This window comes from Trematomus bernacchii, unplaced genomic scaffold, assembly GCF_902827165.1.
Source record: "Trematomus bernacchii unplaced genomic scaffold, fTreBer1.1, whole genome shotgun sequence".
NCBI classification, from domain to species: Eukaryota; Metazoa; Chordata; class Actinopteri; order Perciformes; family Nototheniidae; genus Trematomus; species Trematomus bernacchii.
This window is the reverse complement of record NW_022987803.1, coordinates 5912398-5933064: the sequence shown is the minus strand read 5'-3', so window position 1 is coordinate 5933064 and position 20667 is coordinate 5912398. Positions and strand designations below refer to the sequence as shown.

The 20667-nt window shown below is 39.4% G+C and overlaps 1 protein-coding gene across 1 annotated transcript in view; it reads right to left on the bottom strand.

Moving 5' to 3' along the window:
• Window positions 1-20667, bottom strand: part of opn5 (opsin 5) — a 50429-nt gene that overhangs the window by 22650 nt on the left and 7112 nt on the right. Inside the window, exon 3 of the mRNA XM_034150417.1 lies at window positions 15512-15631. Coding sequence (XP_034006308.1) covers window positions 15512-15631 — 120 coding nt within the window. The remainder of the gene's footprint in view (window positions 1-15511; window positions 15632-20667) is intronic.

Below are 20667 nucleotides of genomic sequence, written 5' to 3'. Positions count from 1 at the left end.
CGTGATAGGTCATCAAAACAAAACACATTTCGTCTACACGTGTTTCTTGTCAACACTCAGTGGAGTAAACTACTAGACATGTCCAAAAAACCAAAGACAAAGTCCACATTTTTTTTTTCAATAAGACAAAGGTCCGTTTATTACGGTCATTCAAACTTTTAAACAATTGCAACAAGATTCTTAACTCATCCACAGCTAAGGAAATGCACTGTGCATTTTTTATTCCATCACAAAGCTGATTAATCAAATCACCAGCCAGTATTTATTTTCTTCTGGTTGCTGTGGAATCTGAGAGGGGGATTTGCTTGATTTGACCTGTTATTTCCTCTTTTTGTTTGCCTTCAAACATGGTCTCCATCACTTCAGTCATGCATTCTTTTATACTTCAGTTATTATCCAGTGGAATGTCCTTACCTACTGGCCTAGTTAAATCAAAGTGGTTACTTTCTTTTGGCTGGGCAGTGTAGTTTTACACACCGTCTTATGTGACTTTCTCAGGACTTAAAACTGTTTTTTGGGGGCAGACCCCCACAAAGAAGAAAAATGTTATACACACAAAGGTCATCATCTTAACAGTTTTGTATGCTCATCCGTGAGCAGAGCATCAAGTTGACATGTCTATTACAGCTGAATGTGGCGATTACCATCTTGTTCAGCAAAACGCCTCACAAAATTAGTAAGATCCAAAGCTTTAGTGTGTTTTGATTCAATGCCGAGTACAGCCAAACTTGACAGTCTCTTCTCTGTCATTGTAGACCGCAAATACCTCATTCCTTCAGTACTTGGGTCCGAATGCTTCTCGTTTTGTGCCGTACCGTTCAAATGAAATCGCCGGCAATCATATTTCCACGCTCGCGCCAGGGCCGGGGGAGGGGTTACAAGACGTGCGTCTTGTGCTGCATTCACTTGCACTCGGACATTAGAGACTTTCTCTCATAAATGTCCGATGAGCCACAACTTTTCTTTCAAAACAAAGCTGCCAACTGGGGTGGCAAGGCCTATTTTTAGGGTGGCAGTTGCCACCCCATGCCACCCCGGTAGGTGAAGCTATGCTACTAGCTACAGTACAGATGCAACTAGATGTGTTACGATCACTGTAAAGATCGCGGAAAAAGGTAGGACCCAAATGCAGACTACAAAAACGGAAAAAGGTCTTGAAACAAAAAGCGAGCTTTATTTAAAAGCTGGTAGACAAAACATGGCATAACTAGAAACGGTAGCACAGAAAACGACAACACAAAGACTGACCGTGAGAAACATGAAGGAAGACCGGAGAGACAAACATGAAGCGTGACGTGAAGGGAGGAAAAACAAACAATGAACCGACAGGGGAACACAGGAAGAGACAAGACTAAATACAGGGAGGGGTAATCAAGGAACAAGAAACAGCTGGGTAAAGGAGGGAGAAACACAAGGGCAACAGGTGAACACAATAGGCTTGTTTGAGACAAGCGAGACCTGCGCAGACCTGCGCAATTGCGATCAACGTCTTGCTCGTGCGTTGCATGATGGTTAGTCATTTTGTCCGACTTGCTCTGGAGGCTTGCCTACATGAGACGTTGAAATCTCGCGGGACAAAGACGCCCGCAGACTTGAGAGCGAGGCGTGGCGAGGCGGCGCAGTTTCTCTCCCCGGGCTGCGGAAGCGAAATGCTTGATGGGAAACGAATCGCTGGTATCTCGAGCTGAGCGCTCATTGGTGGGTTTTACCCCGTGCTGGAGATGAAACTCTCCATTGGCTCGGCAAAAGTGTGTTGTTTTGTGTCAGTTTTACGTCGCCACTTCCATTCACATTTTTCATCATTGTTCCACAATGTTTATCATCATGACATTAATATCTATATATTTTATACTATACTTGCACTGCTTACCGTTGTCATACTTTATATATCTTAGCATATTCATACAACACACTGTTCATACTAGGCTAGGCTACTGTGTATATAGTGTATTCATACCCCTCACTGTTTTTTCATCATTCAATTCATTCTATATTTTATTCTGTAGATTGTGTACATTACTTTTCACTTTACTGCTTTATGCACTCCTGGTTAGAAGCTAAACTGCATTTCGTTGTCTCAGTACCTGTAATCTGTGCAATAACAATAAAGTTGAATCTAATCTTGAGCAGGAACAAATGTATTTACTTAGTACATATCTGACATTAACGATTAAACACATTTGTCCATTCTTTATCAATCAATCAATCAATGTTTATTTATATAGCCCAATATCACAAATGTTACATTTGTCTCAGTGGACTTCACAGTTTGTACAGAATATCAGTATGACAATACGACACCCTCTGTCCTTACGTTTCACATCATACAAGGAAAAACTTCCAGAGAAAAACCCACAGTTTAAAGGGGAAATGGGAGAAACCTCAGGGAGAGCAACAGAGGAGGGATCCCTCTCCCAGGACGGACAGACGTGTAATAGATGCCGTGTGCATTTATAAATGCAAACCGAGTCAAGCCGACTCCGGAAGTTGTTTGAAATCCGCCAAAAAACCGAGAGAAGAAGAAGAAGAAGAAGAAGCCGACTCCGAGCTGTCCGACTTCAGGCGAGCTTTTTGAGACCTCCCCCGGCTGCGATCGGCTATTCTCGTCTACTTTCGAGGCGAGCCGCAGCTCGTCTCAAACAAGCCTATTCAGACAATCAGGTAGGAGGGAAAACAGACAGGAATCAACAGGCAAGACAGGGGGTGAACACTTTTCAAAATAAGTCAGGAAACCAAAGACAGAAAAAGACAAGACAAAACACAACACAGACAGATCGTGACAAGATGAGCTGCTAACTCTCGCTCTGACTTTTTTTTTTTTTAAACACACACGCATTTTTCCCACCCGCATTCCGCGAAGACCCGCCCTACTGTGCCTCTGATTCGCAGAGGTGGGGGGAAAAAACGCTGACGGGATGCTGAATGTGATTGGACCAATGCGTTGACAGACACACACAGACAGTGGAACAGTCGTACATGCAGAGCGCTGTTTGCAGTGGACATAGCGGAGAATTTTGACTCGTTGCGTTGTGGCGATGTCTCACAGATAACACAGATAATACAGATAATACATATGAAAAGTATAATTTGCTCAGAGTCCAGAGACAGTTGTGGTTCGGTCCGGATCCGGACCAGAGTCCGGACTTTGAGGATGCCTGGATTAGAGGCTTCTCAATACTCTAATTTCCCCTCCTCGACTCCTATCCTCAAGACTTAGTCCCGCCCACAGGAGATGCGAGTGGAGGACTCGAGGAGGGGAACCGAGGAGAGAGAAGGGGAAACAGCAGGCGGTTAGAGAACTGAGAACTCCTCTCCTCTGAGCGGTCATTTTAAAGGGACGTCCATTAACCTCTTAAGCCCTGAGCCTGTTTTTCAGGTCTCAGGCTCGAAAATGACATTCCCACAACAAATGACCATATCTTCCCTTCTAAAATGGTTAAATTAATAATCTTTATTCTCAAAGTAATGATAAACCTGTGAGTTGGATGTAGAAAAGTCAGAATCAATATAGATGTTTTTTATTTTAAAGAAAATTCAGATTTTACATAGTAAAAAACTGTAAATTATAGTGTCCGTCCAAAAATAATTTTTTACTTAGTGAAAACTACCCTTGGATGATGGGTTAGTAGACTAAAAGCTTTAGGAATCCAAAGTACAACATATAATAAGTACCCTGTATCAAGATTGATGCAAAACAAGTGAAATTTGACCTTTTTAGAGAGATTTAGCCAAAAACCCCCACTTCTGGGGTCATTTGGGTGGATTTGACCTATCTCTGGCCCCCCTTGCTCGATTTTGATGAATGAAATCTCTTTATAACCGCTAGAGCCAATGGAATCGAGGGAAAGTTATATACACACCAAAACGTTAACAAATAAGGAGTGAGAGTGACGCGTGACCAAAACCGGAAGCTGCATACACTCTGGTGGCTACCATTAGCAGCTAACTTTTCCGCTCCGATTTTTACATAAAAAATGGAATTATGGATTATAAATAATTTTTTAAAAGGTACAGGTACATTATCAACCTATGGATCAACAGTTGTAGATATTTTTTTTCTTCGTTTTAATGCCATTGAACACGTCTTTTGACTTAATTGACAGCTACGGTGAGACGATCTGCCGTAAAAGCTCCGTAAAGGTACGTGTTGTGATGTCTGTGTTTGCTTCTCCTGTCGCAAGTTCGGATCGCTCAGTGATGATACTATACCTAAATAATCTGTGGAGTCTCAGCTTTAATAGGCTCTATTGTATGTGCAGCTACGATAAGTAATAAGGGTATCTTTATCTTGAATTGTGTGCCGCAGTGCGTTAGATTTTTTTCGCTCAGGGGTAATTTAGACCCTTCTTATGAGACTTGTGTTTTGTTTTGGTAAAAATGGTTCATATCTTCAGTTAGCTGAGATTCTTCCCGTTAATCTGGTGCTACACATTAATAGTTTCATAAATGTTAAGAAGCCCTGAGACATTATCTCGAAAACAAAAAGGTGGGAGGGGTCCAATGGGGGGACCGCCGTGCTTAAGAGGTTAATGACCAATGAGGGCACGAGATAAATTTGTGCACAGATGGAAGGCTGACAGGCAGGTAGGCCATCCAGTTATTTTAGCCGGGCCGGCTAAAATGATTGGTCGTGCTTTTTACAGTACTACAGCTTCCACAGATGACATTTTTTTATGGATTTGTTGTCAAAGCACTTAAGATATTCATTGCTATCGGGATGTTAAGAGCATTCCATGGAATATAACAAAAAGTGTATCTCGAGCCGGTTTTTCAAACTTACCTACCCCACCTTTAAAGTAAAAGTCCTGCATTCAAAATATTACTCAAGTAAAATTTGAAAAGTATTATCATCAAAATATAGTTAAAGTACCAAAGGTAAAAGTAGTCATTTTGCAGATTGGTCCATTTCAGAATAATATATATGATATGTTTTATAATGATTGATCATTAAAGTGTTGTAAAATTAGTTTGAATGACTTTGTATACTGCAGGGTAGCTTGTGAATTTACTCCAGGTGTAACTAAAGTCTGATTTAAGACTTGATATTTCACATCATTAATCAGAATCTGTAAAGTAACTAAAGGTATTAAATAAATGTAGGGGAGTAAAAGTACACCATTTACCTCTGAACTGTACTGGAGTAGAAGTACAAAGTAGCATAACATAGAAATACTCAAGTAACGTACAAGTATCTCAAAATTGTACCTACTGTAAGTACAGTACTTGAATAAGTGTACTTTGTTCCTTCCCACCTCTGAAATCAGATATTACTTCAAGTCATGTGATCATTTCTTAGTATTTGATCCTTCAACGCGGCCTCAGGAAATGCAAGGACTTCACAGTTTTGGCAACAAGTTTGGAGAAAGCAAATTGGAGGTTTAAACAGGGACAGGGAGGTGCATCTTCATCATCTACCATGCAAGAAGTGTAAATAGAGGACAGTGAGGAAGACACTGAGGAGGACAGTGAGGAAGACTGCACTTATTTGGAGAGTACCAAACGCTGTCTCCTGGTACTCATCTGAGTAACTCACTAAAAAAGTTATGTGCACCCCTGACCAATATCTAACCTTCCCATTCTCTCTGATATGCTTGAAAAGAAGTTGCAACAGCTGTGGGATTTTCTACATTACAATACTTTTGTATTGAAGTTTATTTTCATTCTGGGTTTAGAATGCATTACAGGATTGAAACAACACTGTTGAAAGTTACAAATGACATTCTTCTTTCATTAGACAATTCACTGGTATCTGTCTTGTTAGATCTTAGCGTAGTATTGGACAATATTGATCATCACATCTATAACATGGACTCTAACAGTCGATTGGCATCAAGGGACTGCACTAAGCTGGTTGAAGTCCCTTATCTGAGTGATCTCAGTTTGTATATAGGTGCTATGTATTGACATACATGCCAATTCAGTCGGAGTTCTTCAACATTCTGTACTTGGTCCTACTCCATCTGCCGTATAGATGCTTTTTTTAGGCAGATTATTAGAAAAAACTAAACTTTAACTGTGATGCAGATTGCACCCAATTATATCCATCAATCAACCTAGATGAAACAAATCAATTAACTAAACTTCAAGTGTGACTTGGCATTTAAAACCTGGATGTGCTGCAATTGTCTTGTGTAAAACACTGACAATATGTCAATTACATGGATGGAATTACCATGGCATTCAGCAACACTTAATATATTTGCAGTTATCTTTAATGTTACACTCAACAGACTTCTCGAACTGCATCCTTTCGCCTACGTAACAATGCAAAAATCAGGCACACACTGTCTCCAAATGACGTAGAAAAAAACAGTCAATAGATGTGTCACTCCTACGCTGGATTATTATAATTCCTAATAATCTGGCTGTCCCAATAAATCTCTTAAAACTCCTGTTGATCCCGAATGCTGTGGTGCCTGTACTGATAAGAATTAGGAAACAAGTTCATATTCGTCCCATTATAGCTGCTCTGCACTGGCTCCTGGTCAAATTCAGAACAGAATTAAAAATCTTTCTCCACACCTACAATGCCCTGATCATAAATAGCTCATAGTGATCTATTGCCTAACTAGAAAACGATTCAAAAGGCTTGGTTACTTGTGGTTCGTACAGGTTCCAAAAGTAGAATGGGAGCCAGAAACTCCAGTCCGCAAGCTCCTCTCCTGGGGAACCAGCTCCAGGTTTGTGTTACAGAGATAGACACCTTTACGTTTACCAGTATGCTTAAGGCTTTCCTTTTTGGTAAAGCTTACAGCTAGGGCTGGATCAGGCTTACTTTGAAAAAGCCCCTAGTCAAGCTGCTGAGGGCTTAGACCGTTAGCGGACCTACACCAAGATCCCCTCTCCCACTCGCCCATTATCTGTATTTGTATATGTTGTTTTTGATATTGGGCTATATAAATCAAATCGGATTGATTGATAGTTTTTGGGGATGGAAGGGACCATAAACACTCAGTGTAACGTGGACAAGAACTTGTGTGCCCACTGTGCTAAGGGTCAAAGTTTAACAGCCATGAGCAAGTTCTGTCTAATACATTTGAATGCATTTATAATATTAGTCATATTGGCTATTAAGCCTATCTCTTAATATGTTCCATAATGCCTCATAGCATACAGCAACACAGCAGATGTGAAGCAACATGAGCAACATTTGGATTTGTGTTTCTGGCCACCTGATTAATTTAAGTCCAATGTTCATCTCTGCCAGACTGTCCACCACCTCTTGTGTTAAACCATATAAAAAGGTTTGAGTGCCGTTTGTGCAAAAGCTTGTTGCTAACTTTGTCTTTGTTTGTGTTAAGTACTGTACAGTGGAGTAACTATAGTTTTTTTATGCTGCAAATAGCTGCACGCTGCTGCTGCTGGAAAGTCCACCTGGACATAATAGTTGTGGGGTCTTAAATAAAACCAATGAAAGAGGCTAATATACCCTGTAGGTCTGAGAGAAATTGCAGAGCTTTGTTGTTTTTGTTTTTTCCTGAAGATGAGTAGCCTCTTTTTTCAATATGCACGACTCATTTGATCCATTCTCAATGTAAAAATAGTGCAATTTATTCAATGATTAATTGAATGACCTTTAGGTAGCTTGGACATTACAAGCCAAAAAGGTAATGTGACATCAAATGAACAAATCGCAAATCTTTTCCAAACCCTAACCCCCAAATGATAGCAGTTAACTTTCCAAAGTAAAAGAGCTGTGTACTGTGTTATTGTTTAGTAAGACAGTGATCTTCACCTAGATCTGTTAAATTACCTGCCAGTAAGTTTGCTATGCATTTCAGTGGTTGAAGAGCCTAAACATGGTGCAACACTGTCAATTAAATCAATCAAGAATCAGTCTAGAACTATTTTGTTTTTTACAGTTGAATCATACATCGGAATGGAACCATGGGATTGCCAATAACCCATTATTGGTTTATTGCGATGTACAGTACATACAGTATATACATGTACATGTGTTGGTTTGTATACATGAATGTGATTCCTTTTTTCCCCTAATTGATCATGCTTCTTTGTTTGTAACGTTTAAAGACCGAAAATCCATTGAGTGCTGCACACATATTGATGCCTTCAAATCATTCACAGTCTGCATGAGAAGACATGGTTGAAATGACAATTAGAAATCAAGATTCCACATTTACCAAATGCTCTCAGATGGATTATATGCATATTATTATTGGCAGTAGCAAAAACATTTGCATAGCGCACAAAGCACAGCAGCAGTTGTTGGGGAAAGAAGCAGCAGTCAAGCACGTGTCAGTAATTTAAATGAATAAGGGGGTGGGGGCTGATAAATTCAATACCATTGTGTAAACACAGAATGGTTAATCAAAGGATGAAAATTACTCTTTTTACATTTAATATATTGAAAGCTGTTGAACTTTCTGGAAGAATAGAATACAATCAAAACCTATTATGGATTGTGGGATTTGATGACGCATTACATTTGTCATCTGGTTCAATTATTGCATGCACAGAACAGATGACTGAATTCAGTGTACTGGCTGATTCAAGTTATCAAAAAGTCCTGACCTTTATGCCAGTATTCAACTGGTTGGATGACCCATTTTGGAAGAAAAGTATTCAATTGTTTTCAATATGGCATCACAAGGCAATTTACGAGCCAGCTGCATTTGTAGCTACGGGGCAAACACATGGGCTGATAACCTGGCTTCACTTCCTGAGCACAAATGGTCTTTGTTTACTTGATTCAGGCCTAGGCTCCACGGGAACGAAAACGGGTTGAATCCGCATATTTCTCATGCGTATAGCCCTTTAAGCTAGACGACGCCGTAACGGAAACGTAGAAACAGACCCTGCAAACGACAACGGGTCCAAAGGTGGATAGATCTGGGAACGGAGCGCTCTGGGGGGTCCAACGGGGCCGTGTGGTCGCCTATACGGTCATCTGTTTCTGATAATGACGACGCAATAGCCCCGCCTCTCCCCGCCTCTGCTGCTCACCCCCGCAAAAGTACACTGCACACTGAATTCAGATTATTTATCTTTATCTCGATATGGACATAAACGCGAGTGAAGTCTAATCTGACAGGACGGAGACACGCAGCTCCTCCCGCTGTGATGCAGCGGGAGCAAAACACACACTTCAAGTCAGATCATCACCCTTAGCTATTTTAATTACCTCTCAAACTACCTAAACTAGTTATAAATATGTTTATTTTTACTGTCGGGTCACTCATTACAGGATCAGCTGCTGCATGAGACAGACACTGACGCTGTCAGAAGAGAGGAAAAAGAGACAGGCTCCGTGTATTTTATGATTATATATCATTATATCGTCGTTATTCATTTGTTTTAAAGCTCAATAAATAACAATGAAGACCTTTGACCGGCACTTTTATAATTTTGTCCGGAAGATTTAAACTTTAACACACGTTGACCGGCGAAAAACTCTGCCCGGTTCCGTCGGCCCCCACCAAGGAGAATAAACAGAAGTGCAGCCATGACAACCATTCTTCTTCGCTGCTTTTGTGGAGGAAGTTGCTGCTTTTGTTACAGCGCCACGTACAGGTTCGGCATATGTACTGCAGCTTTTCCAGCGGTTGGATGTAAACGGAGCCGTCTCGTGGAGCTTGACACAATCCGGTGTATATTGCGTGTGGGCGGAAGCTTTTTTGCGTTTGCGTTACTCCGATGCGTTTTGCCGTATGCGTTCCCGTGGAGCCGGGGCCTTACACTGCATAGAGCGGGGCAAACACAGGTCAATATCTCACACTGATGCACGCTTCACCAGAATGCCTGAGAAATGTCTTGCTGCAGAGCTCCATGCTTGAATACTTCACGTACCAGGCTTTAAGGACGTGAAGGAAGTCACGTCTAAAATTGTGTAAGCCATAGTGATAATTTACCAAACGTATAAAGTGAGGTAACGTTATGTTAAGCAGAAAATAACTTGTACTAACCATGAAGAGCTTTATAACGTTAGCCTAAATTATTACAGTGAGCTTTTTAGCTTTCTTTTCAATTTTCTTAACGTAGGGCTGAACAATAATCAAACATTAATCATAATCATGGCTACGCACAATTAAATTAACACAATATCCCTGATATTGAAGTTTAAAATGTGTGCAAAATTTTAAAACAATCCTTGAAAGAATTTTTGATTGATCAGGGGCAAAATAAACACATGAGTTATTTCTTAATATAACCTCTTGGAAATGTGTAGTTTCTAGAAATGTCCATATACAGTTTTCTAATGGTCCAAACATGGATTTATAAGCAGACTGCACCTTCTCGAATGCTGCTAAATTTCTATTTTTAAGCTTGCTAAAGTTAGAACCATCTCTTGAAAGAGAATAATTGAATGCTGACAATAATTTGACCTTGATCATCAGTGTCTCGTGGTTTCTACTACGACGCTCAAATCATATTAGAAGAAGAACAAGATGACCTATTGTCTCATTACTTAAACTTACAATGATTATGTTAAACCTATTTATACAAAAATGTTCTAAACAATCTGCAGTCCACTAAAAGTAGCATTTAAATATTATGGTCAGCCTAAGTTCTCCATACATTTAAATTCATAGGCCTGGAGTCTGAGTGAAACCACATGACAAGAAACAATGCCACGTCTCATAAATGCGAAAACAATTGATTACATTCTGCCAGCTGTTTGATTTGTGGATGTTGTGATTCTATGTAAATCCCCTTCAGCTACAGCTTATGAATGGACATTATTCAAACATTGTCTAACTTCCCCCCAGGGGACCTACTTTTTTTTCCTGTGTAAAACCATTAGGTGAGTTAGCTTTACTGATGATGCTATGTCACTTATTGGTCATATGATGTTAGGTCATAGCTTATTTTAAACCAAACATGATGTTTTTTGCAAATAGTGTTGTTGCAAATCGTTTTGTTGCAAACACCTTCCCAACCTCAACCACGTGCTAAAACAACAGCATCAACTTTAATTTTGGTTTGGTGCTGATCACGATGCGCTAGCATGCTATCGCTAAACTACCCTAAACTACCGACCACGGTAAGCATTTAAACTGATGAATATCAGCATGTTAGCACTGACCTTGTCAGTATGTTAACATACTATATTCCAGTGTGTTGAGCTAAATGCTAAAGTGCAGCTTCATAGAGGCACTACTATGACTGTAGACTCTTGGCATCATTTAAACCTTTGTGTCGAATACTACTAGTCACATGATGTTAAATGCATTGTTTCCCTACCATTAGGCACTTTCACACCGGAGTACTTTTCCCAGGAATTTTTCCGATATTTCCTGGGATTTTGCGTTCACACCAAAAAGATCTGGAACAAGAACTTTTTTTCCTGGGGAGGAAAAGGTTCCAATTTCTGATTGGCTGGGTGAATTGCAAACCACGCCCTGTAAGACTCAGAAAAGTTTTGGTGAAGCCGCCATTTTATTTGCTCACATTAGCATTATTAGCATTAGCATTAGCCCAGCGCACCAACGGAGAGAGACTAACTTATGGCAACACAAAAGAAAACATGGGAGCGGTGGAATGATGAGGAGGTGTCGGCGCTTCTGGCGATTTACTCTGAAAGCTTCAGTAGAAGATGCTGGGAAGACTCCCAGCAGCCTTCTAAAAGGGTTGCATTAATAATCTTTTTTCTCAAAGTAATGATTGATGAAACTGAGCATTTTGATTCCCTTGCATCATTTTAAAGCACGGCTGGATGAAATGTTATTGGATACCTGTCACTGTAAATAGGTTGCTACGGTATACCCCTGTAATTATGTTGTGATGTCCTTTTGTTTTCTGTTGTTTTTATGTGTAAGTAATGTACCGCAGGTCTCCCTTGAAAAAGAGATCGTTGATCTCAATGGGATTTTTTAACCTGGTTAAATAAAGGTTACAAACAAACAAACAATGAATAAATGGATGTAGAAAAGTCAGAACAATATAGATTTTTATTTTAAAGAAAATTCAGATTTTACATAGTAAAAAACTGTAAATTATAGTGTCCATCCAAAAATTATTTTTTACTTATAGTGAATACTACCCTTGGATGATGGTAAGGTAGACTAAAAGCTTTAGGAATCCAAAGTACAACATATAATAAGTACCCTGTATCAAGATTGATGCAAAACAAGTGACATTTGACCTTTTTAGAGAGGTTTAGCCAAAAACACTCCACCTCTGAGGTGATTTGGGTGGAAATGTTTTTTTTTCCATATCTCTGGCCCCCCTTTGTCGATTTTGATGGTTGACACCTCTTTCTGACCGTTAGAGCCAATAGAATCGAAGGGGGAGTCCCCCACACACACTCGTTGTAAAACAAAAAGGTGGGGGCTTTGCGCATGTAGTTTTGCATGAGAGTGAACCTACACTCTAGCTCTGACATCTAGAAATGGAAAAGCAGTTTTATTGCTCATGGATTATCAGAAATCATTTCAAAGGGACACAGACACATTGGATTAACTTCAGCAGCGGTTTTATCGTTTTAATGCCATAGAAGACCACTTTTGACCAGACTACGATACAGGTAAGCCATGTTAGCGTTTTTAGCTACCTAGCGCCACATGTTTTGATGTCTGTTTTTGTTTATAACGTCGCGATTTCGTATAATTCAGTGATAATGAGGGGACCCTTCGATTCTGAGTCACCTCACGATGTGAAACGATGTCATGGATGTGGAGAAAAGATAAATAATAAGGTTTTGTGAGTGATTTTCGGTGCAGTAATCTGTTAGCATTTTTCGCTCGTTGCTAATTCAGAGGCTCAGCGTTAGCATTGTGGTTTAAAAAAAAAAAAAAAAAGATCAGTTAGATGACTTTCTTCCCGTTACATGGATATAAAACATTCATAGTTTATTAAATGAACATGCCCTCAGACACTGTTTCCTGCAAGATGTTGCGGCAGTGCCCCGGTACCGGGGTCTCTCTGGCTTAAAGGTGGGGTAGGTAATTTTGTGTGCTAGAATTTGAAAATACACAGCCGGAAAAAATCTCCCACTTCCTTACAGAGCCCCTCCTCCAACACACACGAACGCGCACATGACCAATGAGGGCACGAGATAAGTTTGTGCACAGATGGAAGGCTGACAGGCAGGTAGGCCATCCAGTTATTTTAGCCGGGCCGGCTAAAATGATTGGTCGTGCTTTTTACAGTACTACGGCTTCCACAGATTACATTTTTTTATGGATTTTTTGTCAAAGCACTTAAGATATTCATTGCTATCGGGATGTTAAGAGCATTCCATGGAATATAACAAAAAGTGTATCTCGAGCCGGTTTCTCAAACTTACCTACCCCACCTTTAACAGGTTAAACATTAAAAGTGTATTTTTTTATATTTATTTATTTATTTCATTTTGTGTTACTTTTCAATAACGGTGCGTCTACACAGCAGCGTTAAAAAAATCTTGAAACGCTTCTGCCCATTCACTTTGAATGGGGTGACGTCACTTTCCCTCACTGTTCGCCGAAATGCATTGTGGGCAGGCGAGCGGAGATTTTCAGGATTTTCAGGATTCAAAGTTGAACAATGTTCAACTTTTGAGGCTGAGGTGGAAGCGTCAGCCAATCAAATCCCGTGTACGCAAATCTGACAGTTCAAGCTCTAGCCAATCAAACGGCGTGTATGCTGGGAGAGACATACCGCAGGTCATTTCCTCATATTCCAAAAAATGGAGGAGAAATTAGCGGTAGCGAATCAATCACCCGGTGCTTTATGACCAGACCTACCGGGATATAAACCGGAGGAGCCAGGCATGGAGGGAGGTGGCAGAGACAGTGGTATGTTTTCGCCTGTTTTGGGGAGTTTATATCCAGTTTACTTCGGGCTTTTTTGCTTCGTATGTCGCGGGCGGGAGATTCATGTGATTGGTTGTTCGCAAAAAATCCCCAAGCTTCAGATACGCCCACCTCCAAGATTTTTTTAACGCTGCTGTGTAGACGTACCGTAATAGTTGTACTGTCATGAAGTCACATATACTGTAGATTTGAGAATTGTATAAATATATGCAACTGAGGCTGGGGTATTCTGATTTAAAGTGCAAAATACAATCTCAACCAGTTACATCACTGGCACCATCTCCATAGCCACGAATTCCATTATGAGCTACAAAATACATTCATCAACTGTTTTCACAGGCTGAGTATTCCCCATGACAACTACAACTACCTTTAGGAGACATGTTGTTGTAAGCTGTACACTTGTAATGTGTTTGTGAAAATATGTACTTTATGATATTGGGCTTTATAAATCAATTTGATTGCATAGTACACAAATAGAGAACCGCAGTGACGTGTCCTAAAACCCGGAAGTAAACTCCTTCCGGTTCCTTCGTCAAAAACGCAATGCAATTTCTCCATAGGATTTTGGAAAATAGCTCGAAATAAGGTCTGTGGTTGACACACATTTAAGAGACGGATCACGTTTTGTTCAGCCGGATAATATCCACATGTCTACCCTACTTTTATAATTTTCTAATCATAAATCTAGTCGCCAGAAGCAAAATGCTAACGTTATGCTATAAACGAACTACAGCTGCTTCAACGTCACGCCAACTTAAGATCCATATTCAAACATACAGATTCTAAATGGTACAAGTTGAAGCGTTTGTTTGAACAGTTTGCAGGAGGCAGGTACTTGCTTTCAAGCAGAACAGGGCAAACAAACTTAGCGGGAGTGTTTTACGTGTTCGTTGTAATGACGTAAAACGGCCTGGACAACTTCTGTAGTCTTATTCAGCCACATGTTAACAACCATCGTTTTTCAGACACCTAAACTCTTCAAAAATCACTAGCGGAGACACTGCTGATGCATTTAATGTCGTGGAACAAAACGTGATCTGTCTCTTCAATTTGTGTCAAACACAGACCTTATTTCGAGCTATTTTCCAAAATCCTATGGAGAAATTGCATTGCTTTTTGTCGAAGGAACCGGACGTGGTGAAAATGCTAACTTACTTCCGGGTTTTAGGACGCGTCACTGCGGTTCTCTATAAACATGAATTACGAATCAGTTCCTCTTGTATTAGCTGAAGGAGAATGTAGCAAAAAACAAACCCAAAAGTTAATTGGGTAGAAATCCAATAAACACTTGAACAATGCAATACTAGATAATGAATAAGTCTGGTGAAATAGAAAACAAAACAATTAATGAAAAAGCATCAAACAGACAGCCCAGTCTTATCAAGCACTGAACATTTATGGGGATAACACATCATGTAATTCCTCTGACACCCTGCATATGAGACTATTAAATCAACATGTATTACCAAGTACTAACAGACACTTAATGAGATGATTGCAGTTTAAAATCAGGCTTGCTGCATTTCATCAGTGGGGGGCTCTATTATCATAGAAGGAATTTACATTATTTATCTTAAAAACATTTTCACTATTTAAAAATGATCTACTTTCCTCGCGTAATGACTCAAATCTGGCACTATTATCTTCCTCCACTAGTTTTTCAAGCCATATTATATTACATTTATTTATTTAATGCTTTTTTATATACATATTCTTCATCCTTTTAATATATCTTTTCACAAATAAGCCAGTACCTGATATTCCAAAGTCGAAGATGGCTAGATTAACAGTCATGAGTTCAGGCGGCTTCAACTTGGTCTTGCGTTTGATGGTCATATAAATAACATATCCATTCCCTGTTGCAGACAAGATTCCTGTCAAAGACAAAGAGAGAGAGACCATTTTTTAATTCTGAGACACAATTGTTAAGACATTTGAATGCATTATTGCCGCTGAAATGCGGTTGTAAGGCAAGATGGAATATATTTTCTTTTGACTCAATGCACACTAGTTTTTTTCCTGGAGGCCCAAAAACAGGCTATCAATTTTGGATATGTGTGCATTATATAAATATTGAGTTATTGTATTCAAGCACAATTCTAGAAATACTGAAATCAGTGAACAATAAGTATAGAACCTACCCTGCAGACACAGGTTTATTTGATTTTCTAGTTAATATGACAGGAAGTACATGATTCTCCATCTGCACATCCATATTTTCTTGGAAAAGCACATTGTACAGCTTACTTTGAGGTTTCAGACATCCAATATACATACTTTACAGAGGAGGGTGCAAGGCTTGCTTACATGTAAATGCTTATGAAAAACACACGTTTGAAAAGATATTGCAGATATATCAAAAAACATGATAAAACATGAGATCAAAGATATCAAAACAAACATTTGTTAATACTGCGATAAAACAAACATACACTGAGCGAGAAAAGGCTAAACTTACATTTGAAAACCATAACCCAACCTAAGCATGAAGCAAAGACAAAGAGCCACCTAGATACTAAGCTAGCCAAACAAAAAGCTAATATGAATGTGACACTCCAGTTATTTCACCACATAATAATGTCAATGTGATGTGATGTACACAGCAGTATTATTTAAAGTATTTCATTTTTCATTTTAAAAAGCAAACACAAGGAGATGACAGTATGGTAATCAATCCCTCTATCCTATCACCATGTTTTATTGGAAAATAATGACCCCTTCTAAGCATGACTGCTTTGTGTTTAAAATAGCTACTTAGTCATTTAGCTAGCCAACGGCTAATTTGAATGTAACACTCCAGCGATTTCAGCACATAATATAACACTGTAAATGTAATGAAATGTAAACAACAGTATTGTTTAAAATATTAGTCCAAAGTGATTCCATTTTAAAGTGCAAACAAAACGAGATGGCAGCATGGTAAGGAACGCCTCCTACTAAAACCTCATTTTACATCAACATGTTACACTGTTGACAGTAGCTACCATCTCATGGTCTAACACTCTCCTTAACAACTCCATTGATTTTGATGGCCTATCTTGTATTCACTTGACATCAACAGTTCAGGTTTCTCTGTTCAACAGTTTGACAAGAACGTGACAGAACCTCAGGACAAACAAGACATTTCAGTTTGAATTGATCCTGTGTCTTTCAGTACAATGAACACATAATGTGCACTGACACAGCGACCATTGACGGGGTTAACCTTTATCCCTTGAGAGGTATAATGTAGTTTAAAAATAGCTTACAGTTTGTCACTATGGTAATCTGTATGAACATGTAACTATATATATATATATATATATATATATATATATATATATATATATATATATATATATTGTAACATTGTGTGAGAGGGTGCTTTACTTCTTTGGATCTTGTAAGAATAAATATTAAATCAATTGATTTTGTAATGATACACATATTTACTGTCTACTGTCATTCTGATTAACCCTCGTTTCCAGTGGCTGCATGCAGTTAATTCTCATAAACCCACAGGTCCAAAAAGGTAGCAATAACAAGAGAATTATAAGGTTATAATTATTTAAATAACTTAGTGTAAATCTTTCCCCTCAGATAATTCTAGCATCATGGCGTCTGTTTCTACTGCTAGTTTGATGTCACTCAACTGAACCTCTCCTCAAAGACCATCACACCTACCACCCACTTGACCCTCACCTCCTGTATGACTGATTATCAGTTATGGATGCATCAGAACTTACTTTAACTCAAGTGCAATAAATCAGAAATGTTCATAATCAGCCCAGATTCCATCGCCCACTCTAACCAGTCCTTCTCAATAACCAGTGACAGCTCCAATGTTGGAACCTCGACGTCTGAATTATATTTGACCACACCCACTTGTTTCTTAAGCACAGCAGAGGATGTTCTTCCTGAGGCAGCAGAAGAAATTCAACCTGCCAAAGACGATGATGGTGAACTTCTACACCTCCATCATGGAGTCCATCCTCACCTCCTCCATCACCATCTGGTACGCTGCAGCCACAGCCAAGGATAAGGGCAGGCTGCAGCATGTCATCCGCTCTGCAGAGAGGGTGATCGGCTGCAATCAGCCATCCCTCCACGACCTGCACGCCTCCAGGACCCTGAGGCGGGCAGGGAAGATAGTGGCTGACCCCTCCCACCCTGGACACAAACTGTTCCCCCCCCCCTCCCCTCTGGCAGGAGGCTGCGCTCCATCAGGACCTGAACCTCTCTCCATCAGGACCAGAACCTCTCGCCACCTGAACAGTTTCTTCTCCTCCGCTACCGGCCTCTTAAACAAGGCCCGGCCCCCCCCACTGACACTTTACCTCAACCACATCATAGACTCTACACTGATAAAAACGTAAATATTACTTAGATTATGTATTTTACTTCTACAAGAAATTACTAATTTAGTGCTTTAACTCAAAATGTCTCCTTTTATTTAATGTGTTACTTGCATTTTGCATGTAATTTTGTATCATCATTGTGTTAAGTACATTTTAACCATAGAACCAAGTAAATATTACCTAAAGTATTGTGTTGATTGTAAAACGGTTAAAAGCGAATAAAGTTTACCTGGGCAACTTAAGTGAAGGTGGGTGACGCCCTATGACGTCAGAGTAGTTGCACACGGTACAGAGATTCGGGAGAAGAGGACAATTTACTGAGTGGAAGATGGCATGGAACCTCCGGTAATGTGTTGAATAATCGTGGATTTGGAGTCATGTGAGTATATTTATGCGCTTGGTTAACTGGTTACATTCATGTTATCTTGTCAGCTGAATGCAGATATTAAAAACGTACGTTAAGCTGACTGACGCCTCAGTCAGCTTAGCCGGTTAGCTCGTTAGCATGCTAGCTAACTCAGCACGTGGGATAAATCAGATATCAACTTATGTGGGTTAGTTTTTAGTGGGTTATTCAGAGATTCAAACCCGTCGACTAGAGGGTAATTCGCCGTTTCAGATAAAGCTATGGCATTGGCGGACTCACTTATTTAAAAAGTGTTTTTTATTGGGGGGAGCCGGTGTTCGCGCTACATTACGATACTAAAATACTGTGTCAGCTACTATATAGCTTTAGATTGTGTGCCACGCTGCCTGGTGCAGCCAGTATTTAATACTAACAGTGACCTAATGTGATATGACCAAAACCCCATAGCTAATGAGTGATTTTCTATCCACATAACAAAACATATCACAATTTAGTAGGGATGGGTACCGAGCCCCGGTATTAAACGGGCCCCGGGGCTGAATTATTAAAGACCATGGTACCGTTAAGCTCCGACGTTATCGGTCTTTTTATCGGTAGGCAGACATGTAAAAAATATGTCATATGTATTATTGCTACACAAACATTATATTGCAGTTTTAGTGTCGCCAACTCCGTTTCTAATACGCAAGAAGACTGCAAAATGCGTCTATGATTATTTTTAGTATTTTCGATTTTTCCAATCCAGACGAGAGATCTCTCTCCCGCGCCATTACACACACGCGGCTGCTACATGCAGCAACACACACACACGGAGGAGATGGCGGAGAGAACGCGCTCAGACGTGTGGTTAAACTTTAGCCGTCTCGATGTGGACAATGCTCGTTACCCAAAGTGCAATAAGAATTTAGCATGTAAGTGCACCACATTCAGACGGAGAAATGCACCGGGTTCGACTGTCTTTCTAGTAGCTCTGCAGCCCCATCCACGAGTAACGTTTCCACGTCAGGTATTATGTATGCTAGCAGCAACACACGGAGTTAACTCAATTATACAAACATGAATTAATGATTAGAGGTAACAGAGTTATTTATTTGTTAAAGTTTCAGCTATTTTGTTTACAATTCTGTCATCAGATTATTTAATACCATTTGTTAAAACATTGTTGTTTATTTTGATGTGAAATATTATGTATTTAATTTAAATAAAAAGCAATGTTAGTTTTGTTCACAATTTGTTTAGTTAGTTTACCTTATTTATTTCTCCAAAAGTACAGTTAAAAGACCGGATCGATAAGCGGTATCGATAAAAGTAGTAGTACCGTTAAAACCTTAACGATACCCATCCCTACAATTTAGCGTATCTTATGTAAAATCAACCCACTGGTTATGGCTTATTGGCCATGAATGCCAGTTTAACTCCTAAAACTAGAGGCTTGCATGCCAGCTAATGTCAGAGTTGTTGAAACTAGATGTGATTGTATTGTGTAAGCTTATCTTTCGCATTTGTTCCTCTCCCTTTTCTTTTTTTTAGACATTTCTTTTCTCCAGCAGTGAGTGTCTGCAGTCAAAGTACACCAGTAATGAAAGACACCTGACTATGCAGGTAAGTTTACAAAATATTCGTATGGTGTGTAGCTGGGTGATTAGAAATGTTTTCAAAATAAACATTTGCAATATTGCAACATTTCAGTCATATTGAAGTCAAGAGGCCCAAATGAGTCCATAGTATGGTGGCTGAGAAGGGCAAAAGAGAATTACAAAGTGTGAAAAACTATTTAACATTATCAATAACAAAATTCCCAAGATGCGAAACACTTTTACGAGAACTGAGACAAATTTACAAATCCAGAAACACTTTTACAAACTAGAGAACAAAACCGGAAAGGGAATGTTCATCATACCGGAAGTAACGTGAAAGTGATTGACTCAAACTTAAGTTAACACACTTGTGTTGTGTTGAGTCAAATCACCAAATTCATGTTTCTGTGACTGAATGGAAATGACAATAAATAAAAATGTAAAATGAAAAAAACTGCTGGCAGACATTAAATATGTCTCTTAATTTTATTGTGTTCATAATAAAAATGAATTGGAGATCATGAAAAATGTTTGAGTCAATCACTTGCACGTCATTTCAGCTATGATGGACATTCTCTTTCCGGTTTTATTTTCTAGTTTGTAAAAGTGTTTAAACAAATGTTAAAGTG